At 36.6% G+C, this 24,654-nt stretch overlaps 2 protein-coding genes across 7 annotated transcripts in view; both read left to right on the top strand.

The window, feature by feature from the left end:
- Window positions 1-5,920, top strand: part of aff4 (AF4/FMR2 family member 4) — a 32,150-nt gene extending 26,230 nt beyond the window's left edge. For all 3 annotated transcript variants that reach the window (XM_023342866.1, XM_023342865.1, XM_023342868.1), the window contains 5 exons: window positions 178-249; window positions 436-529; window positions 674-717; window positions 1,097-1,314; window positions 2,153-5,920. In XM_023342866.1, the coding sequence (XP_023198634.1) occupies window positions 178-249; window positions 436-529; window positions 674-717; window positions 1,097-1,314; window positions 2,153-2,280 (556 nt within the window). In that variant the 3' untranslated portion in view covers window positions 2,281-5,920. The remainder of the gene's footprint in view (window positions 1-177; window positions 250-435; window positions 530-673; window positions 718-1,096; window positions 1,315-2,152) is intronic.
- A 3,310-nt stretch (window positions 5,921-9,230) lies between these two features.
- The window catches only part of LOC102227961 (protein Shroom1-like), a 29,854-nt gene continuing 14,430 nt past the window's right edge, over window positions 9,231-24,654 (top strand). For all 4 annotated transcript variants that reach the window (XM_023342330.1, XM_023342331.1, XM_023342332.1 and 1 more), the window contains exon 1: window positions 9,231-9,408. The gene's annotated coding sequence lies outside the window, so the exon portion shown is untranslated. The remainder of the gene's footprint in view (window positions 9,409-24,654) is intronic.

Genomic DNA, 24,654 nt, shown 5'->3' on the forward strand with positions numbered 1-24,654 from the left:
ACACAAAAACATTGAGGAATTACTAAACACAGCTTGCATGTGTTTTGTATAAAACTTTTAGTGGCTCTAAAATTTAATGAAAATGTTTTTTTATGTTTTATGCAAATCTCTTGCAGTCCTTTTTAACTAAAATGTCTGTGTTATTAACCTGCAACTCCATCCTGCCTGTGCACTCAGATACACTATGAAATTAAAAAGCTACATGGCCCCAGATGCCACTTCAGCAGACAAGAGGCTAGCTGTCCTTTGGTAAGTGCATTTACTGACACCACATGATGATGCTTCATTTCATGTGGTTGAAGTGTCCTGAACCCTCAAAACTACTTAGACATGGCTGTTAGTTTATGAAAATGTATTTGTAAATAGACTCTTTCCAAATAAATGGTCACTTTATTTTTGAGTTCTAAAAGTCTTTGTCCACATTTTTCTCTGCAGTCTCAAATGCCAGTCTCTTCTCTATCTGCGGTTGTTCAAGCTGAGGAAAGACAGCGCTCTAAAATACTCCAAAACTCTCACAGAACATTTGAAGGTATTCCAGCTTTTATAAGCTCCAATCCAGTTTTCTTTGGAAAGCTTTCAAATGTCGTAAAATATTCCATGCATGATGTTTCCAGCTGCAAATATGCATTTTTCTTTACACTGAATGTTCTTTCACTTTTTTTTCTTTTGACAGAATTCTCTTAGTAACACCCAGGCTCCCTCTCCTGGAATGGGAAAGTAAGTAATCTGCTTCTGTTTGTTTGGAAATTTAATGTTGTTGTGTAGGAGAGGAGAAATTTTTCTTGCAGATTTTGTACAAACGTTGCTGATAGATTTTCAGAAAAAACGTGATCCCCTTTATCTTTGCAATTAAATATTTACTTTTCATACCTTGTCATTTCTTATAGACGTTAACTTTATTATTGTATGTTAATTTAAATATTCTGCTACATGCATTTCATATGTAATGCCATGCAAAAGCATTCACAACTGCTTCACGATTTCTCATGCTTGCCACAATTTCCAAATCTGAATTTATGAGAAGTTTTGTGAGGCAGTGCATGTATACCCTAAAAAACAGCCATTAAACTTGTTTTTTTTCTGTTTCTGTCCGCAGTAAGGCAGCAGGAATGCCCTCTCCAGTGTCGCCCAAACTCTCACCAGGCACAGCAGGAAGCTACTCGTCAGTCAGCAGCAACAGCAGTGCCAGCTCATCTGTGACCATACCTCAGCGTATCCACCAGATGGCTGCCAGCTACGTCCAGGTCACCTCCAACTTCCTATACGCCACAGAGATCTGGGACCAGGCGGAGCAGGTTTCCAAGGAACAGAAAGGTAAAAGGGCAGGTTTTATAGTTTGTTATTCCAAACTTATCTGTTGTAAGATGTACTTAAGTTCTCTCCAGATGTCATTGACCCTTTCATTCACATTTTATTATTTAAAAAATAAAATAAAATCAGTGCTGAATAAGAAATGCAGACAGAATTTATTAGATAAGGTTTTATAAAAGGCAAAATTCCCAAAGAAATGTCAAAACTCCAAAAGCAAGGGATAGAAATTGGGTTTCTAAGTTTTTAGAAAACAGTGGACCCGTTATTAAAATGACCAGTTCACATATCGGTAAACTGGATTCAGAATCATTCAAATAACTTAATTTATAGTATTAACATCCCTTGAACTTTTTCAACCACAAACTTTGAAGTGCTTTAATTAAAATGTATGATTGACCAAAATAAACACACTTGTGAAGTGGAAAGAATAAGATACATAGTTTTTAAAATGTTTTCCAAATGAAAACCTGAACAGTCTGATGTGTATATTTATTCAATCTTATTTTCTGTACAAGTCCTAAAAATAATTACCAAATTACTTTTCAGAAGTTTCCTAATTAGGAAATAGTCCTCCTGTATCTGATTTAATCCCAGTACAGATGTTCTGTAAAGACCATCTCCACTATGGTACATAGTGATGGCAGCATCATGCTGTGGGGATTCATTTCTTCAACAGGGAAGAAATGGAAGAAAACCTGTTAGAGACTGGAAAACACTTGAGACATATATGAATTTTGAGTAGTTGCTGTGTGACTTTTAGTGCCACAATCTTCTGGCTTTTACTTGATGCTTAGCTGTTACCTGGTGTTTAGCTTTTGTTTGTTTTCTCTTGCTTTCCCAGACTTTTTCTCTGAGCTGGACAAAGTGATGGGTCCTCTGATCTTCAACACCAGCAGTATGACAGAACTGGTGCGTTACACTCGGCAGGGTCTCCACTGGCTGCGACTGGACGCTAATCTTAGCCACTAGCGAGGACTTGATCGTTGCAAGCTGCTTCCTCAAACACACACACACACACACACGCACTCACACCTCAGCCTTTCATACCTAGCAGCCCGTGCTCAAAGACACAACACGGATACATACTCTGCAAACACAGCCCACCTCTGGTCCTCCATGTATTCTTACATGCTGTTAACCTCTGAGACATATCTCCAACACTGTGTCCATTTTTCTGCACCAGCTTGCCAAAACAACACTGAGCAATTTAGAAAATTTCACACCTTCAGCAGCACTGCATCAAATATCCCAAGAGCTTCTGGCCTTGCTTCACATTTCGACGTCTCTATTAAAATCTTCAAGGTCTTTTTTTATCTCTTCTGCTAAAAGTGCTGTGGGGATTATTTCTTATGAGTACACTAAACCTGTGATTTTTTTCTTTTGCTTTTTAGGTTACTTTGGCTTTTAACATTGTTTTTAAACTTTATTTCACCAAAGTACCTCCCAGAAACACCAAAGGTGCTTTAAAATGAAGGTTTCTCTTTATCATTTTTGTGCCTTGTAAATGAGCTACAGGAAAAGTCACCAATAAGATCTGATTTCTTTTTTAATATGTTTTTCCTCACTTGATGGGATTTCAATCATCTTTTAGTAGCAAATTAGGGCTGGCAGTTATACTTTTTTCTTTTTTTTAAACAATTTTAAATCTTTTTAAGAGGATTACAGAGATAGTCAGTTTCAGCTTTCTGGAGGAAAGTCTAGGGAGGATTCCGACCAAATTTTAAAAATACCAGAATGGGCTTCAGGTGATACAGTCTCATTCAGAAGTTATTTTTTAAAAAGGTGTAATTTTATTTGTCAGAGACAGTCCGTCAGTAATTTAGATTCTTATCAAACTGGAGATAGCTAGCTTAGTAATTTAAACTTATTCTATCAACAGCTCCTGAGAGACACTTTTATCACTACATTGTTTTAGAAATTTCCTCAAGCAAGGGCCACTCCCACATGGTGTTATTCCCTTGTTTTTGATCCCTTTGTTAACAGTGTATTTTTCTAAGGAACTGCAGGGATTGTCAAAAGTATTGCAGATTGTGTCCACACACAATGCAAATGCAGTTATTTATTCTGTAGTTTTTAAAACAAACCAAGGTTTTTCTGATTCGTCAGGGCTAAGACAAATTAAAAGTAAAGATGAGATTTTTTTTCTAATAAGAGGGACAAATCTTATCATTGACAGAGATTAGCAGTGTTGTATTTATGTGATAAAGATTTTGTATATCTCAGAAAAGAAATATAACAACCACTATAGATTCTATTTATATGCCAAGCAGATCATTTGTCTTTTAGCTAGAGCAAAATGCAAGACTCATTGGGGGGAAGTATATGAACACGTGTTTGTACTGTTGTTGTTCCTAAGCAATTACATTTTTAAAATTGAAATTATACTTTTCTTACAAGGAAATTGGAGATGCATTGAGTAACTACAGCTGGTTGTTCTCCATATATGTTAAATTACTAATGCTAATAAAGCTTATAGTTAAAGATGCATCAGTCAGGCTTCCTATTTTCTTTAAAATCACACCCACGTTACGATTTTGACCAATTTGATATTTTTTTCCCTTAGAGAACATAACATGGAAAATGGGAAATGTGTTCTGCAGGTTCTTTGACAAATCCATGAATCATATGTTTCGATCATTCATCTGTTAATGTCAAAAAAAGTTTAAATTCAATTGATTGACACTTTTATATACTGAAAATAGATGGTATTTAGTGAACTAGGGGGAAAAAATTCAGCATTTTTCTATTTGAGCTGCAGATTGAGGTGAAAATTGTCTGATTCTGATCTCTGACTGATTGGTGCATCTGCAGTTATAATGCTTATGGGTTTTTAGATGCCATTGTCACTTGGAGAAACTTTTATTTTTGATTCCTAAGACAACATGCTGGAAATCTCAAGCTTGGGTCAAATAGTGCTTGTGCTAAAATTATTGGTTGATTTTTCTTGATAAAATGAGAAAGTGCCACAAAGTTTAGGAGATTTATTTAGCTTCTTTTTTTAATTCTCTCTCTTTTTTAAACCTAAATACTGCTTACTGTTTGGCCCAGCTTGGACCATTTTTCTTGTTGCTTGTATATTTTAGATTTTTCCACTGGCTCCCTGGACTTCTATTGCTAGAGGGAATACTGTTATTTTCTCTTATACTTAAAGAGGAAAAAGTCAGAGGAGGTATTATTTTTGATCTATGCAGGATTTTTACAAAAACAAACAAAAAAAATCTTTAAAGGGATAGAAATCATTTATATGCTTCGAATTTTTCTTCCTTTTTTCCACCTCAGTGAGAAACCTGTTCAACTCAAGCGGCCAATGCCTTTAGCTTTTGCAATTTTCTGTAATGTTGTATAATATTTGTGTATATAATAATTTTTTTTTTTTAATAACCAAACACAAAAGCTGGAGTTGTCTTTTCTTCAGTGGGTTTCGCTGACCCGATCACTGTCTTCATACACTGGTACACTTTGTAAGTTAAGATTTGCGCCTTGTGCTTCTTACACTATCTCGTAGTGAAATTTAAAAAGCAGAAAATAGCATTAGAATGATCTTTAGGAGTTTTGCTACTCACGCTTATTTATTTTTTTGCCTGTTTATTTTTTCTGTTTCACCTTCTTAACAATTATTTTATGAAATAGGAAGATGTAAATGTTTTTGACCTGTTGATGAGATTTCTTTGTAAGTAGTAATTAATCTAACTTGAACGAATCCAGGGTAAGATGAAGTTATTGCTTTTATTTTTTTTTTCTTCTTTTTGGACGTTCGTTAGGAAGATGTTAACACTTGCATGTTTCTATTTAAATACAGTTGTATAAATTGTAAATATAACATGTCTTTAAGGGTAACTTTTTACTCCAGGTTGGCATTTTTTAATTAAATTGAAAGGAAAAAAAATGTTGTAAATATATTGTGAGAGACTTTATGCACATATTTTTTTTCCTTCTCTTCCCCCAAGTTGTTACAGATGAAATCCCAGTGTGTTAACACTGTAAATCAAATTGATTTCTCCATCTTTCTTCTAACGTGCTTGTATACTTTGTCTTCTTCTTCACTGTCTCATAGTATCACGGTCACCACATAATCGGTAACGTCTCTTAAATCCAAATGCGGATATTTTTTGTCTTCTCTGTATTTGATATGGAGCTGTGTATTTCATTACGTGTATATTGTTGAGCTCACGTGTTGGATGGATGACATGTACAGTCTGTTGTCTGCTTCCTCCTGAGAAAGAGAGACATGAATTTACCGTGTTCAACATGTCTTTTGAAACTGAGGGATTTCGCCTCACCTCAGAGCAGTTGTAGCAGTTTCTACAATATGTTGTAGAAGAACTTTTCTAAAAAAGAAAAAAAATAAAAGCCGTCTCCGTAGTGAGACCAGCAGCATTCACAATGTACAATAATCTGAATTTGGCTACTTTTAAGAGAACTGATAGAGATACTATATATGATGGATGCAATATGTTTTAAAGGTACCTGTTGAGTTTGATCTTCAAACTTAGGTTATGTAATTTAAAAGCATTCTTGTGAAGTGAGTATTAATTGTGACTAATGGGAGTCTGTCCTAAATATTCTTTGTATTTTGCCGTATTGAGAATAAAATATATATATATGGATATGTTTAAGCGAATGTTGATTGCTTTATGTGCAAGTGACAAATGCTGTGAATTAACTCAAAAGCAATGAAATCCTGTATCTCTTACTAGAAAACAGTCGAGTGCTTTGGTGCACCTTTAGTACTGACTCAAAAGACAAATCCTCTCAGGGCTGCAGAAACTTTTTTCCCTTCCACTTTCAGCTCATAATTGAGGATATACAAGTCTTTACCGCTGTCGTTTTTCTGATTCAGAAGTTGAAACTTTGGGAACCACTCACCTGAAAACTTCTAATCACCAAGAACAACGGAAGATCAAGATTTTTTGTCTACACAGGATACAACTCCTGAGCAGCATTTCAGTAGTTAGTCAGCTGAGCAATGTTCAATTTAAATGGTGGTAATTAATAAAGATGGAGAACAAATAGAAACGTTTTAGCTGTTTTAATAAATGTTCATGCAGTATCTGCATAAAAATATAAACAAAAGAATAGAAAAATTGTACAAGGCATTTTCCTTTTTTTATCCAAGTCTTTTTAATCGTTGGGTTGAAGATTAGCTTCAGAAAATAAATGCAAAGGAAATAAAAAACAAACAAAAACAAAGAAACTAAATGCTCTTATTGGAATAGACATATTTTTTCTTTGTTATAAAACCCCAACATAAAATTATGGTTTGTGTTTCACACAACAAAAGAATTTGTAGAACTGCATAAGTTGTCCCTTTTTCTCATGATAATAGTTTTTGCCACTTTAAGTAAAATGTATTTACTAGGAGTGTTGCCAAAAAATAAGTTTAAGGGACATAACTTGCTATTGTTTTTAAATGTTGAGTTTTGTAAGAGTTTTGCTCTTAAAGGTTTTGTCGCTGACTGAAATTAAATGGTTCAGTCTGTGGGATATCTGAAAACTGAAAATCAAATAACTCTACAAATGGTAGTGGCCTTGGACAATAAATGACATTCAAACACACAATAGAAGAGTGGCAGTAAGAACGCTACTGTTGAAGAAAATGTATATCAAGTTTGCTAAAAGGTTTGGGGGAGACTCAGTGGTCAATTTGAAGAAAGATCTTTAGACTGAGAATAATATTAAGTTTTTTGAAGATGTTAAACACTTCACATTACTAAAAATACATCTCCACTGTCCATCAAACATTCAAAACTTTTCTAAATGTCTGATGTTCACTGCTTGGACTGCTGCTGTGGAAAGACAGGTTTCAGGAGCAAAAATCCGTCTTTTTTGCCAGCCATTTCATCAGCTGGCATTAAACACCCACTTTGAATGAATGGATTCATAGTAGGAATGAATCCATTCATTCCTACTTTATTATGATTTCATTCTTGCTTTAATTAGCAGGATTATTAATGGGAGGGGAGTTGAGCAGCATTGCATTGCAATAATCACAGCTTGGATTCAAACGGTCCAAGGCACAAACAAATGAAGCGGCTGCTTGCAACCACCACACCTGCAGGGGTCCTCCAAGGGCTCCAGGACTGTCACAGAGGTCTGTGTGACCTCTGTATGCATCAGTAATACATACACACAATGTATGTATTACTGATACATTTTCTGGAAATGATTATTGTGCGACTGTGGACTAACTTTCATTTTCTGCTTACCTAGTACTGACTTATGTGCTCTATAAATTCCTGTTGGGACCTTTTCTCAACAAATAAATATTTAACATAAAACATACAGTTGTACAGTCAGTTAATGCATTATATAGTTTGCTAACTTTGTGCCTTGTTTTACACTATAAAATTCCTAATGGGAAGTAAATAACGCACAACATTCAAACGTAGATATTAGTTGAACTTTGGTGTACAGCAGGAGTTGAAAATGTCTGAATCAAATTCTCTTTCTGGCCCTATAAGACCTTGTCAGGTTTATTAAGTAGGTTTTAGACTTGAAATGTATGGAAGCCCGTTCCCTATGGAAGCTCGTTTCCGCCACTGTAAAAATAAAATAAAATAATCTCATTATAATGAAATAATTAAAAAAAAAATTTTTAACATAGTGGCAGAAACAAGCTTCCATAGAAATGAGAGCAAATGACTAAAGAATTTTTAGCTATTTTATCATAGTCATATTTAATGTGGTTTAAAAGTCCATGTTAAATATTTAATAGACTGTTCTTTTGCAAATGTACAAATTGTTCAGTTCCTAATTTTGAAAACAATCCAAATATTTCAGCCTTTCTTGTTTAGTCTATTTCCAAATAAAAAATTGTGCTCACTTAATCTTCCTGTGCATGTAACCACAAAACTATTTAAAGTAGTTTATATAGTTTTGCATTGCAGAGCTTCTTATGAATGATTAGCTTATCTCAGTTCACAGTGTGCTGACCTCAAAACTTTAACTCTTAATATGAACTCAAATTGTTTATAACTTTTACTTTTTTCTCAATTTTGTTCTTCTGTTTGGATTTTATTTTATTTATTTATGCAGATTTTCTTTTAAGAGCCATAGACCATTGGTTACATTTTTATGCTTTAGTCATACTCATCTCACCTTTCTCAACAACCATAGCACTTTTTTATGTTTCTATAAAAGAGTGGCAACATCTTTTACCACTAACCTTGAAACCAATGATTTGGTTTTCAGCACTTCCTATTGCATGAGTACTGAAAAGAGATATCTGTTTTTTTTTCTTTCTTTTGATATATATGGCATTCTTATGACAACTGAAGGTAACATAGTTACTTGATTGTGCTATAAAACGGCACTTTATGTACCTGGAACATACATAATACCGTCTATTTGAAACATTTTCTTTTGTTGCATAAATTTGGTAATCTTTTTTGTTGACTTATAGTTGTTTTGTTCACCCTATCAGTCATTTGTTTAAAGATTCAAGACTAACTTTACTACAATTTTTGTCAGATAATCAATGATAAAAAGAAAGCAGTGCTACTTTTAACCAATGCAGTGCAATATATACTAAACCAGAAACAATAGTCTGTGAAATATGTATGGTTATCCATTTAAAGATAATTTGATGTTTTTTTGTCACTAGATACTTAATCATATGTCTTTTAATGTTAGACAATGCATGCATTAAGAGTTTTCTTTCCCCATCGGTTTATTGTTAGTTTGACTCGTTAAAGAAATTAATTTTATTGGTCTTGTTGATCCTTAACGATGATCCTGTCCTGCCCTCATTACAACAGGAGACATTTTTTTCAGTGGTCTTCCATTGAATTATCAACTGGCCAATGCCCTTTCCTGCTTTCCAAAGACCCGCCCACCACGGCATCTGATTGGTCTGATCGTTTCTCCGTTACCTTTCAGCCTATTCTCTCCCCAGGGAAGGGAATAAGGTAAGCCTCACTGCCAGTAGAGGAAAAGGAAAGCTCCTTACCAGCCGCACCACTCATGGCGCAGTGAAAGGACGTGTTCCTGTGAGGTCATGCACTTATATTTTTGCTGTTTCTATCTCTAGGACAGGCGGCAAAATCGACGAAAACAAGAAAAGTTACAACAGCCCGAAGTGAGCGCGAATGTTGTCAGGTAGGTGAAATGACTCGGCAGCAGCAGGTGCATATCGGTATCGCCCTTACGTCTCAGTTTCGGTTGTCAACAGTTGGCTTTTTGTTTAATAATTCACTTATTAACGGGATATCTATGTGAATAAATATTATTTACTTTAAAAAACATTTGTCAGTTTTAGTTATTAAAGTTGTACTTTTGGAAAATCGCGTGTCCTTGAAGTTGCTCTCAGTTGCTTTATCCAATGCAGCAAAACAAATCAATATGTATTTGTCAAAGACTGTTATTACTCCTGCTTTACAGTGTCAGCTTTTGTTGCCTTTTCTCTCGAAACCTGCTGTGATGACTAGTCGGGCTGCGTTGATTAACTGATTAGAAAACAGATACGAGGCAGGCAAAAACATCTCCACCTTTTGTGATTCACTGTTTTTTAACAACGTGTACTGTAGATAACTCAGAATATACACCAGTCTGATGCGATGGCTGGCGTAAAACCCCGGGGACAGCTGTAAATACTGATATATTTCTAATTGCTGTACAGTCTGTGTAGCAGAGGAGGCTAAAAAACCTTCCCTTAAACTGATACCTGTCTCTTGAATTATGCACAAGGGGATCCTTTTTTACCAAATGAGTGGGCTATGTTTTATTTAAAGTGGGAACAAAGGGCAGCAGTGCTTTGGCCAGGGTTGCTGAGAGGAAACCAGACACTAGGGTTTTGTGCAGCGGCAGAAATTGATGCACTCATGCTGACGGTGCGTTGGTCAGATGGTGTGTGAAGGAGGAGCACACTGAGCTCTGTGTGCTGCTGCTCGGATGTGATGCTCAGACCGCTGGCTGTGTACCCTTACATGCTGTGATACCTGGCCTGCACAGAGACCCTTTTTTATTGCATCTTGGATGTGAAATGCATGTATGCACAGTGTCTTGCAAAAGTATACATACATCTTGAACTTTTGTAGCATGTTGTGGAGATAGAACAGTAGATTTCTATATAATTTATTTGGATTTAATGTGATAGACCAATATAAAGCAATGCATAATTAAGAAGTGGAAGGGAAAACTGAAAAGTGTGCAGTGCGTTTGTATTCAACCTCCTTCAGACAATGCTTTGTTGGAGTTAGAACTGCAAGTCTTGCACATCTAGAGGCTGATTGTTTCACAAGATCTTCCTTGCAAAATGGCTCAAACTTGTCGCACTTGTTGAAGAACTTTTTGGTATTGCAGAAGATTCTCAGTTGGATTTTTGTCTGAACTTTACCTGAAATATTCTAAGCTATTTCATCTTTGGCAGCTCGCAACAGGGTTTTCTTATTTGGCACACATAACATCTTGCATGTGGGTCAAAAGGTTTAGTTTTGGTTTTAATGCGGACAGTCCACCTCTCTTTACATGTTTGCTGTACCTCTTACACAGCCAGCTGCAAACAGAACTATTTATGCCTTCCTTTGAAACATAACATATACTTGCAACTGTTCAAGAAAAGTAAAATTTGTGGAGTACACAACTAATCATAACTTGGTCTTCATGATGCAGTATGCTCACTAATGTTCTCTAACACCTTTAAGGCTTTTTTGAGGCTAAAATCAGCTTATTCTGTGATTAAATTAAGCAGATTTTAGCTTTATTAACTAATTAAATTACTTCTGAAGACAGCTTATTGAGCTGGATTTATGTTTCTTTTCAGATTTCTGGGGTATTTATTTTTTTATACAAGACACTTCATATTCAACAGGATTCCTGCCAATGGTTGCCACAGAAGCACCTATTGATCCAAGTCTGTTCAACAGTTAAAACAACCGATTGCCCAGTAATGCAAATCCAGTTTGTGGAAGTGTATGCACATGTTTTGTAATGTCCTATGGTGGAAGTGATTAATCCATGCCTAAGTTGATGGGTTTTGTTGTGTTTGCTTTAAGATTATAGAAGGAAGAGGCGGAAACAAAAGGTGGAAGTAAATAGAAGGCAACGGCTATAGTAAAATAACAGAAGTTTTGTAAACGTAGCCAGTGGGGTGAAACCCGACCTCTTTCGTCAGCCTTGTTTTTAACCTTCTCTCTTTTTCTAAGGAAAGAAAAAGACAAAAAAATAGAAAAAGTATTTGTTCTGTGTAGCCATGGTGCTAGATTTAGGCTGAGAGGAAGGGGGACTGTGTGGTGTGTTTTTCATGCAGTGGAAAATTACTCTTTGTACGTTTGAGTATGTGGTAGAGACTCAGATGTTTACATTCTTTATGTGACCTTTTACTCAGCCCACCTCTGCAGGGATGGCCTGGTTTGGTAATGAGGGATCAGATGTGCTGAAATGTTCCCTGATATTTGTTAGGAGCTCATTCCAATGACAGCTATGACCTCTGCGTTACTCTGAGCTGAGTAGGATGTAGCAGGAAGGTGTCGTAACTTTAAATCAGTTAACAATTCGTTAGTTTTTGTTATTCCAACCCTTATGTTGTTCACACCTTCCTGTAATGGATTCCTCTTCTTTTGTACCTGCATGAAGTTTTCAGGAAATAAACATGTTTTCAAGGTGCTAAGGAAGGAGCAGAAGCAGTGCATGACTCAAACTGCCTGCAGTCATTCAGAATAAATGAATCATTGATCATATTAAGTGTAAACCACTTCAGTGGGATTATATTCTGATGCTATTATTGCTAGAACCTGGAAACAGGATATACTGAAATGATAAAATAAGATTTAGTTAGTACTTGTTTGATACCGTTAAAAGTAAAGAGCTCTTGGCTGGTCAAAATCCTCCAAACACATTATTAGCTGCATGAAACATACAAGAAGTTTTACCTGCTCATTCTGGGAGATTATGTCATGCAGAAGTTACTCGTTTAGAGCTTAGTGACGCCATAGTGATACTGTCACCTAATAATTAAACAGAGGAGAGCATGGAGGTTAGTCTTCAGCTTTGATAGCCGTTCATCAGCTGATTGTTTGACGATAACGTCCTTGGAAAAGGCGGATAAAAAGATTGATGCTTGTTGTAGACGTTAATGAATGCATACGTGCCATTGCTACAATGTAAGGTGACATCACTGCAGTAACTACTGGAAAGGCCATGTCAAACACTGACGAGAAGAATAAGAGCAGCTTATTTGACTCTGTTGAGTGAGACCAGAATCTACTGTCGGCTGGCATATTCAGGGTGCAATTTCTCTGCAGAATGAATAAATGATTAAAATACCACGGAAAAGGTTAACCAGCTGGGCGAATGGAAACTGTCGCCTTTTTAATTTTCAAAGAGTTTATTGTTGTGCACTTTGCCCACCCTGTTCTGAGTAGGTTTAAGATTCCTCTCATTTCCTTCTTCTGCCCATTCACATCACTAAAATATGAACTCTCTCTTCTATACGGTCTATTTTTTATCTTTTTTTTCTGCATTTCAGAATCCGTGAAGCCTGAGTTTGTTCACTTGCAGCCTGTAGTTGTGATCTATTATGAGACCCTCCCTCTTTTGTCAAGTGAACAGATAGGCTCCTTAAACCATATGCAGCACAAGAGAAACATAAAGAAGAAAAATGGCCGCCAGAGGTTATTTTTGGATGATACAAAAACTGCTCAGGACATTGAGGTTATATTAGAACTTTTGTTCTGTTTTTATTAGTCTAATTACAATTTATTCAAAATTACTTTGTGTGCCAATTTCCATTATGTCTTTTATTTCTGTTTGTTTTAACATGCAGACAAAAGATTGTGTGAAAATGCTTTATAAGTAATGGTTGATATATTTATGGACATTTTCAGCAGAAGTTCTTAAACATTCAAAACTCAAGAACAGTTATTTTAGAATTGTGTATTTAAAGTAGTGACAACAGGTATGTACATAGATTAATGTTAATTTTTGATCATGTGGGGTAAACAAAAACACTACTGCCTGAAAAACATTGCAGTGACTGGCTGACAGGTTGGAGCTTTGACACCACGTTGTTGTAGTGTCACATTACATCAAGGTGCTGACTGATGAGAAGGAGAAAAAAAGCCGGTATCTTATCAGAATGCTGCTTTAGATTTGAATACTCTCGATTCTGATTTTTTGCTGCTGCAGCAAGCTGAGATACAAAAAACATTTTTAATATAAACATTTTAAAAAGCTCCACTGCAGTAGGAAGAGTTTTTTTTAAAATCCTGTCCAACGGTAGCAAACAAAACACATTATTTTTCATATTAGCATTTTTTATATGCCAGTTTATTAGCTAGGCAATGTTTTTTGCCGCACCTGTTTTCAAGATGGTGATATAACCGTAATTTTAATTCCTTATTACACAGACAAAAATATATATATATTTTTTTAGGTTAACACAAATAGTCTGCTGCTTATCAGACATGCTTAGAGCATGCATATAGCTTTAAGTCAGTGCTACATTAATAAGAGTGATGGGTAACACTCCTTTATTCATACCCAACTCTCCAGTCGTTTTGAAACCATAACAGTTTTTTTCCATTCGTATAACTTTTCTATTAATCACATGGTTTTCTTGTATTGAACGCACTACATGGAAAAAGACCAGCAGTATATGGAGTTCAACATTGTTTGCACACTGGTCCTTCATGCCAGCAGGGTCTGTTAAAGGTTCCTCTCAGGTTTCACAGATGAAAAGATGTATGTGAGGAGTTATCACTGAAACCTGAACCAGCAGCAGACTCATTAATATAGTTATATCAGGGTAATAAAAAGGCATTTACAGCCGTTTGACATGGCTGGACGTACCAGCTGCAGGTCTGAATGTTCAAGTAGAAGCTGAGCATACCCTATAGTTGCTCAGCTTCTTTGCTGACTTATTTTGAGTCACCAAAATAAGGTTTGGTTGCTTATTTTGTTATGTTGTAATGTCACATTAAATATATTATGCATTTTTGTTGTTTTCCAACCAAAGTTCATGTGACATTTCTGGCTCCAGCCCTTGAATATTCTTATAGTAGTTTGTTTCTGTAACTATAAAGAAATTAACTAAATAAAGAATACTACTGAATAGAATACAAAGCAAAAGGTCAGTTTAAACACCAGAAAGTAAAAGTTTTGTTCCTTCCCAGGTTGCAAAGTCCAGGTTTTGCTTTCTAGTGATGTTTAATCTTTTGATTAATTGTTTTACAATCTTAGGCCCCCTCTTCACCAACATTGCCTTTCCTCCTCCTCTGCCTTCGTCTCTCCACAGAGGTGGGAAACCTTCATTGGCAGCAGTAAAATGACTCCATTGTGATCCGGTCTCCCAAAATTAACCACGGTGGCAGATGAGGTGCTGCACAATGAAGATTAGAAATCACTTGACTCCTGAGTGTGATTATCGGTGCTATTAGGTTGCTGTATTAGTTTCAAAAGCAAGACTGTTAAGACTGAGCACCAGGTAATTTAGGTGTCATTTCATCAGACCCAACAGATTTTTAACAAAGGGTGTGGGTGGATATAGCAATTATTGGCCCTTTAGACACACATTTGTTCTTTCTCTCCAATGTCTGTTTTATAAGATGAACTAGAAAGAGGTGGGCTGAATAGGAAAAAGTCCATACTGCAAATATGAAAGAATGCAAGTATTCCGAATAAAAAAAAAAATCTTTGCTATTTTTACTTTAAACTTTGTGCAGAATAAAGGATAAAATTTTGACCAGGTTTTTGAGCCAGTTCGGAGAACACTATATGGAACTGCTGTGACTTTTGTTTACCTAAGTAATAAAATCATTTCTGCTGTGGTGCCAAGAATGTTAATGATTCCCTTCACTTGTGACAAAGTTGAAGAAAGTAGGCCGTAGGATCAAGGTTATTTTTTTAATTCATTGTCAGTATGTGAGTATTAAAGTCTACTTTCATACCCGCTGAGAGCTAAAATCTCTGCTCTGTTTTTGCTGAAGCTAAATAATTCATAATTTAGATGTGAAACGTAGAGTGAAAGCCAGCACATATCTTTTTGGCAGAGGCATTAGATTGAAAATGGAAAACACTTAGGTATGAGGTAATCCTTGGGTTGCACTCTATAATTAATTTCAGATTCTGATGCTAACCTTAAGGTAAAATATACCCACTTAAGGGAGGATTTTCTAAATCTTTTCACACAAAACTAAAAGCTCAGGCCTTAGAAAAAGTAGTGAAATGAGATACATAGAGATTTTATCAGGCCACATTTTATTTTAATTGGTCTGCATTTTTCTCATCTCATATTACACTTTGACGAGTAAAAGACCATATGTGACTCCTTTAACAGCTGCTGCCTTGTAGGATAAACTCTACTTAGACAGCCGTCACTGTTTACTTTGATTGCTGTGACGTTTCACAACTTTTTAGAAACTGCAGAAGCAGATGTGCTGCAACATCTTTTTTACTGGAGAAACTTTAAGAAAACACTCGGTACTCCTCTGACTGGAGGTAACTGATCCTCCTCAGAGGAATGAGTGGGAGACGGTGGAGATAAGGAGGAAATAGGCTCAGAAAAATTAGATGATTGGATTTGGAAGAATAATAGGTGGACAGCACTTTATTTGCTGTAGATCTACTCTGGGAGTAATTGCTTACTTCTAGCAATTAAATTTTTTTTTCATGATCTATCGATCCTTCAGTCATATTCTTAGAGCACTAGAAATTGTCACCACAAATTCATTTGGATCTTTTGTATCTCTTCTTCCACAAATGGGTTTAAAAAGAACATAAGGTTCCAGAAATTTGAGTCTGAAAAGTATGGAGTCTTGATTTTAGCAATGTGTAGGAATCCTGACAAGTTGATCTGAATTAATACAAAACTTAAGGGAAAATTTGCTTATTTGTTGCTCACATTTGGAATTTTTCAAACTTCCTGGGAACATCTCAGAAGCTAAGCAATCTCTGATCAAATCAGACACACATATGACACTCCTGTTCTCCAGTCTGCTGCTGACTGGAGAACAGAAGTTCTCCAGTCAGCTGGAGAACTGCTGTTCTCTGCTGGCTGACCGAGCCATGTCAATGGGGTGTGGGAAATGTGAGTGCTAATTGTTAGCTCTTACACTATCTCTGTGCCTGCCTGGTGGATTGGTTTGCAATTCAAATCTCCCATGAAACACTGAGCAAACATTTCCTTGTTGTCCTAAAGGTGCAGCTCTAAAGGGAAGCTCATTGTATACCTGGGCTCTCCACTTCCTGCTTCCTAAAGTATCCTGGCTGGTGTAAGACTGCATATTGCAGAAATGTCTGATACTTATATCACACCATATCATGGAGAACTGTGATTTTCAGAGCTTATGTTCTTTTCATTTTTTGGTACTTCTTTTATTTGGGCTTTTGTCTGCAAAATACATGGTTTTGAATGCTTCAATGTCTGACAGGTAGCGAAAAAAAAGGAAACTTTGCCAAGTATATCTGCATTTACAGACAATAAATGCATGCTGTGTTTATAGTAAAGATGTTGGGATCTGTACTCCACAACAATACTTTTATTTTAAACCATAATTGCCCGATATTAGACCGGTCAGGCCGTGTGAGGACTGTGATTGGACCCCACTTCTACATCTTGTTTTCTTCCGCAAACAAGAACAAAACAACTCCCCCAGTTTATCCAACAATTCCGAGAGGGGAAAACACCTACTTTCAATAATGTAGAGTCTCTAAGAGGAATTGGATTGAGTGTTGATGTCGAGATTTTAAAATTGTTTCTCTAGAAATAAAAAGAGTAAGGTTTCATGTTGGCATTCTGATTAACTTGAGCCTTACAGTGAAATTGTTTTCCTGAAGGGTTTTTAATTAAGGGCGGTTGCTTACAGTTGCAAGTCATGCGCTCAGAATTGGTGCTTAGGCATCTGCAAAAATCGCCTGTGGCACGTCATTAGGTTGGCACCTCTTCCCTTGCATATTCTTCGCGCTTTGGGATTAAATATGTAATGTCATTATGTAAGAGGTATTGACTCTAAATCTTTGTCCTTATGATATAACAACTTCAAGATGGGCTTATTTTTCCAGTCTGGTTATGGGAGGAGAACTATTTGATGACAAAACAAAACTGAGCTATGTTCAAATATGTCTGGGGAAATGGTGGGTTAGACCAACAGCACTCTCAGGTAGCATTAGAGCTGAGTGGGAATTATTCACTGATATTTAATGCTGTGACTTCATATAGCTGGGTTTGTGTTGCATGCAAATTTTTGTTACATTTGGAAGATTCCCACTCATTGTTCTTTCATCAGTTATCAATGTAGACCTACAGCAGGTGAGTGGTGAGAGCATTACACAGGTATCTGTATGAGAACAGTGGTGTACACTAAAAAGGTAATTATAGTTAACTAAAACTAATGAAAACTGATAGTGAGAAAATATTTTTAAGTGAAATAAATAAAAACGGCAATTAATGGGGAAAACTATAACTAACTGGAACTATATTTTGCATTTATAAAACATGCACATTTATGAATATATTAATTAGCCTTTCAAACTGATGTGAAATAAAAATCTTTCTCCCATCAAGCAGTTTATGTAAATTACATACAGTGTATGCAAATTAAGGCACTCAATAATTCTCCTGGCGGTGCTTGCATTGGTCTGCAAAATGGCAACAGCAAAAAGTTGGGAGAAAACGCCATAGTCAGTTATTGTTCAACAATAATTGAATACATTTTTTGAAAATGGTATCATCACCTTTTTGAATTCTACACCTAAAAATTACTCAAAGTATGAAAAACTAAAACCACTTCTACGTACACACCTTGTTTCCCAAAAAGGTATGTCCATTACAAAACCTTCATTTCCACAAGTGTCCATGACAAAAGCTGTGATAAGCTTGTTAGACAATTTCAAAATCTGACACAATAAGCAATATACAGCCAAACAATGTACTATCTTTGCTAGCTAAGCAAACAGAGTAACAAAATCTATCAGCAGGCCAAACACATAACACTTTATGGCAACATGGTGACTAGTGTGTTATCTCTGAAAGTTTGGGGGCTTGGCAGAAGCACATTGAAAAAGAATGTGCTGGATAAGCAGGTGGAGCAGGTAAGGCAGGCAACGCAAACAGGTTTTCATAATCAGGACACAGGCCTCCATTTGACTGGTAAAAACCAAATATGCAAATATTATTCAAAGATTAACCTCCCACCCCCCATTCGCATACTTGTGTTTGCTGTTTACCTAACTCAGTCGAGCTTTGGGCAGTTAGCAGTTACACAATGGCCCCACTCAGTTGGACAACGTGTTCTCACATACAGCGCCCTACAATGGTTTTCATAAACCCTGAGGTAGTTCATAATTTGTTACAATAAAACCATACACTCATGTAGTTGGGATTTTGTAGAAAAGTGTGCCCAGCATGTGTATCCAGCTCCTGTCTATTCTCTGATCTAAATCATTATCTGTATGTTTAAGTGTTTTGCATTTAAGCAAAAGCTTTTTTTTTCTAAATAAAGTAACTTCTTCTGAATGTTGACCATGTCCCCAGTAACATGTGGATCTCTGCAGCTCCTCCAGAGTTACTTTGTCTCTCTTGTTTGCTTTTCTTAACACAGCTCCCCTTGTCAGGCTTGCCACTTTAGGTGGACAGCCATGTTTTTCTAGATTTGTTAAAGTATTTCTTTCTCTTTCAAGAGCTGCATAACATGTCCATCTTACAATATGATGATTTATCACAGAAAATCTTAAGTACAGAAGTAAGTACAGAATAGGATACAAAGGTTTTAGTAGTTTTGGGGTTTTCATTCTAGTTTAGTTTTATTTCATTGTAACTTTTTGTTTGTAATTTTAAAGAGTGTTTGCTACTTTTTATTACTTATTAAAAGTAATAGAAAGTTCAGTTTTGAGTTTAGGTTTTATAAGTTATACAGCACAAACCTGCTAAACCTCCAGTAAAAATAATTTTAGAATCAGATCAGGAATTTAGTTTTATGTCCTGATTCATAACCGTCCGAGGTAACACTTTATTTGAGGGAGGTGTAGATAAGGCTGACATGAAACTGTCATAAACATGACATAACATCTGTCAGGAACATGATGGAGTCTTCATGAATGTCTGACTGATGTCATGAAGTGTAATTCCGTAAATAATAAATGCAAAGTTGTATTAATATTTGTATTTAAAGTGTTATTATTTACCGAAATACACTTTCTGGCAATAATCATAAGCATTCATTAGGGCTCCTAAATGTCAGTCTTAAGCACACCCCTTCAAATAAAGTGTTACTCAGTCAGGAAATTAAAATTGTTTTGCCATCAGTTTTGTTTTGTCACTAGCATGGTTTTTGATATATAGAAGTAATTTTTTCTGCTTTATAAAAATGGAGAATTATCTGTTTATGACTTAAATTTACAGTTGGATTAATCTGTGTTTGAATCATCTTTTAAAAGAGTTGGAACTTTTCTTGTATGAAAAGCCTTGCATGGATCCTGCAGAGTCACAGAGTCACTGCTGTCATAGAGGGAGCGCAGGGGCCTCTGTGGGTGAGTTCCTTTGTGTCTGTGGTCAGCTGGTGTGAGGGCAGTTCATTATGCAGCAGGACAGAGATGGCTACTGGAGCCTGAGCTAACTGCTGCAGCTCTCTGATATGCAGAATCCTCAGTAGACGTCTCAGTTGATTAACTTTTAAACTTTGAACAGGCAAATTAATTAATTAACCAGAAAAGTTTAAAGTGTAAAAAATGGCTTTCATATTTTTAGTATGTTCTAACCTCGTCACTTTTTATTTCTTAATAAATATGGTTTAATGATAAAGATTATAGTTTTAACATCAATGTCTGAATGAAATTTTTAGAATGTAATTTAGATGTATTTTTGCTCATAATTATTCACTCAAAGAATTTATATGTTTAAAAAGGATTAGACTCATCAAAAATGAAAATAAATGAATCTTCACCCCCAATGTTGGAGGATGAAGGAAGCATATCAACCAAAAGTATTCAGGGACAGCCGATAGGTTAAGGCTAACTAAAGAAAGCAGTTGAAACCCTGAATCAACAGGGTTTCTCCAGGAGGATAAACTTTTTTCCCAATGATGGAGACTTGCCCGTTTTTAAACAGGAAGTGGGTTAGTTGTTGCTATGCTTGCTGTCTCCTGGGCTTCCCTCTGGGGCAGGCTTCTCTTTGCTCTCACTCTAATATAACTAATATATTTTCCATATACATGCACCAACCAGGCTTGAGCTATTCCAGTACTGAGGAATTTCTGCAGTATCCAGTTAAACTTGCTGTGGTCGGATCAGGTTGCAAACCCCTGGGGGTCCTTAATACAAAAGTAATTGTGTTCGCAGAGGCCGGATGAATGTAATAAGTTTGTCATTCACCGAGTCTTGTGCTCATTTCTCAGCAAGGGATAATGTACTGCAGTTCCTGGTTAATGGTTGACCAAAGATGATACAGAAAAATGCTATTGATACACTTTTGATTACCCCGTTGTATCATGATTGTTATGTAACCATGCTGATGGCACTTTGCATAGCTACAAAGACAGAAAAAAGCCATATTGTCACAGTTAAAAGTTGTAAAGTTTTGTACATATCACTTTGTCCAGCAACCTGCAGCGACTAAATAAAGTAGAGTAAAGGTCTCAGCTGCTATTTGGGCCAGATCAGGCCAGGAATGCAGAGCTTATTAGACTGTGACAGCTTGTCTTGGTCAGCTAGAGATTTTAGACACTGATGTGAGCACTGCCCAGCAACTGGCAGCCATGGTTTCCCTCTGAAGCATACATGATGCAGACATAATTAAATAAATTTTTTTTGTGTTGACACTGACTTTGGAGGGAAAACTGTTGCAGGTGTTGGTGCCTTTCCCTTTCCACGCTGCCAGAGACTTTGCTCTGAGAGCGCTCGACATCACACAACTTCCTGCTTTGCTTAACCAGCTTCCTCTGTTTCTGTTGGATTAGGAAAAGGAATTATCTCTTCATGGACTTATTGGAAACTTGATGTCAAAAGTAAAGTCTGATAGCTGGGCATTTTGAAATTTAAACTGGCTGCTCTAACAGTTTTTTAGTAGGTAAAAGTTTGTGTGAGATCAGCCACTTATCTGCAAACAGTCATATAAAGTTCTTTAAAGTTCTTTGTTACTCTTCCTGCTATGGTTGTCATCTCCAGAAACTCATGAGTCACGATGACATGATGAGGAGCGTGAGTTTAGGTTTACACTTGTTTCTTTAGTTTGTTTCCTCTGTTACACCTGGCTCCTAATTTCCTTCATGTTGTGCAATTAAGGAAAGAAACTCCAGTCCACTCAACTGATGAGATTTATCAGTGAAAAAGAGGTAAAAGTTTCCAACAGCAAATATGACTTTTTCTTTATCCCCTTCTCGATGGGGATAATGTTAATGCTTTAACTAATAATTTCATTCTGTCTATTATTTTGTTCCTCCTTCCTTACACCAACTTTGTCTTTTTATCTTTTTTCATGGATTCATTTAGGTAAATTACTCTTTTACTGGAAACATTTCTTTGCATTATGTAGCGCTAATGACATTAAAACATAGCTGGAGATTTTAAAATTTAAATATTTCTTATACAGAGGAACTCTGTTTCACAAAACCCTATCTAGTTGCTGCTAGTATTAATTTATTCGACTGCATACAGTTTAAAGATTCCCTAATACTTTTATTTTTTTCGTGGCAGCATTTATTTTGTACCTTTTAGAAAAGCATATGGTGGCAAAAAAAGTGTGGCTTACACTGAGAGAGAAGAATACTATAGAGGATGACTTAACAATGCATCTGATTCCTTCCAGCCTCGTATCTGTGGTAAATGTAAAATCATAGCTGAGATATGTTGCATCATATTTATTGCCTTGGGAAACAGAAAGTCATGGATTACTAATTAACAATTATTCTTAATTCATTTCCTGTTAATTCCTATTCCTTAAAGCATATAGACAAAAAAAATATTCAGTTTTATTGAAATTGTTTGGGGCACTGGATGCTAGTTGTGGCACCAGCGGTGTTTAAAAAAACACAATCATTAAGTATGTCAGTTTTTTATAAATATTGTTAAAATCTCATCTCATTTTCATGAACCATGTCACATTCAGTCTTGCATCATGAGCTGAATGTGTTATCTTTATCTTTAAGTTTCTCTCTCCTCCATGCACCATGATGCATCACTTATCTTGGTGATGTAGTTTCTGCTCTTCTCGTCTCTTCCAAACACATTCAGCTTTCATAAATAAGCATTGTGCTGGAGCGAGCCAGAGCCACAAGCAGGACGTGAATGCAGCTGGTTGTTGACACTGTCCTGACAGTAACAAAACCTCTGCATAGCTGAGCACCAGCTTCAATAGCAAACAATAGGGAAGGCAACAAGGGTCTTTGTTGAATGCTGAACAGACACACAGGAGTTCAGAAAGCTCATATTGTTATTGAGAGTGGGTTTGAACCACATAACAGACTTATCAGTGTCTTGTTTGAAGGCTGTGGTTTACGGGATGGTTTAGCTCTGAGTGTTAAGTAATTCATGACATTTAAAAGACTAGCTAGTGTTTGTTTCGAATGTATCTCAAGTCAGAAGGAGGCTAGGAATATTGGCATTATCGTCTTATTAATTTAAAGGGTTTTTTTAGTGCAACAAGTGCCTTTAAATATTATACATTGGGGATGTAATGAGCACAATATTTCTTGTCAAATTGAAAATTGTCTTGGGAAGAGCTGTGTAATTTATGTCAGTCTTACTTTATTTGGTGAACTAAATCTAAATTGATATTGGAGGATTGAGTGATTTTTGCTTGGCACTATGTTGTACTGTATGTCGACACTTTTATTTTGAAGTATGAAAAAAGGCAGCTCTTGAGTTTGGCTGACAGGTTCTATTAGACATAGAAGTTTTAAAAAGCAACACTGTAGCACTTCTTGAAAAATTGAAGTTTTTCAGTTCAGAAGTGTTTTTCATGCCACATTGCTGTATTATATCTGTCATCTGACTCTCCTCGCTCTCTTTTTTGTGAACACATTGCATTTACAAATGTTTAGTTTAGATTATTAGGATATGTAAAAATCCAGCAGTTTTTAGAACTTTCGAGACACTAATATGAATTGTACAGGAGAAAAACTAACTTTGAGGAACAGAAAAAATCAGGATCATTTTGAGGAATAGCTAGTTTTATGACTTTTTTCCCTATGTGGGGTGGAGTCTGGAAGGTCACCCATACACCCACTTGCAGTTATCCCCCTCCTCCCTTTCTCAGTCCTCCCTCCTGCCTTGGCTAGTCTCCATGCGCCAGGCTCAAGGCCTTGGGAATGAATGGTGCCCCGGCTCTGCTCCGTCTTTGAAGCCAGCCAGGAATGCGAGGCCTCTCTTTTTTTTCACCCCTTTCTCTCTCTCTCTGTTGTTCGGGCTGCCGGCAGCACTAGCAGCTATCGGCAGCAGTGAAATATTCCCTCTGCTGCGCTCATTGTGCGTCTGAGAGCCGGACGTCATCGGCTGGCCAATCAGTGGCTCCCACTAGGCAGCCTCAGGTCTCAGTGGGGGGAGAAGGGACCCACTTAGAAGTCTTCCCTCTCACACTTGCCTCTCCTGGTAACTTGCTCCGGTCGTACTTTGGAAGAAGGCGGAAATAATTTGGCTCATCTGCATGCAGGAACACAACAAAAGAAATCTTTCCTTTTCAGACGGGAATGAGGGAAGACAGTTACTTAGCCTTAAAGTTTTGGTGAGTTTTTGTTTCTTGTTTCCATCTTTAATTGCAGCCTGTTGTACACAAACTTTTTATTAAGTTCATTTTGCAAACTGTTGAAATAGAAGCAGCTCCCAGTACTTTTAGCAGTTTGCGTCCATCTGTCCAGTCTCCCGACTTATCTCTGCTCTCTGGCTGTCATTGTTCACTTCTCCTGTCTCTTGTTGTGGTTTGCGTGTGAGAGCATTTGTCTGGGCTGGTCAGCCTTTGCCACCCTTCCTCCCCCACTTTGCTCCCCTCTGTACATTTTGTCAGTGCCTGTCCCCTCCATCACTTCCACTTGAGCGCTCCTCTGTTTGGTCGCCTCTCTCTATTCTCAGAGAGGAGAGAGAAAGGCTGGAAACACTCAATCAGACACTGCAGATCAGAAGCTTCTTCATAAATTCTTCCAGTTCCCTTTAACACTTTTCTTGGAAGACTCTCATTATGTGAGTTTTGTGTATAAGCAAATTGACTACCTTGCATCATGTTTAGTGCAGGTTTGCAGCCTCCCCCACAGACTTGGCAGATCTTAAAGGAAATACTGATTTTGAAATACATCGCAAGAGTTTTCAGTCATCAGTTTAGTTAAAGCATAACCGGGAAAACATTTATTTATCATAAACCAGAAAACAAACTAATTCAACTGATTCAGGATGTGAACAAGATGTTTTGTTCCCATCACTAATATA

Source organism: Xiphophorus maculatus, chromosome 11 (genome assembly GCF_002775205.1).
Source record: "Xiphophorus maculatus strain JP 163 A chromosome 11, X_maculatus-5.0-male, whole genome shotgun sequence".
NCBI lineage: Eukaryota > Metazoa > Chordata > Actinopteri > Cyprinodontiformes > Poeciliidae > Xiphophorus > Xiphophorus maculatus.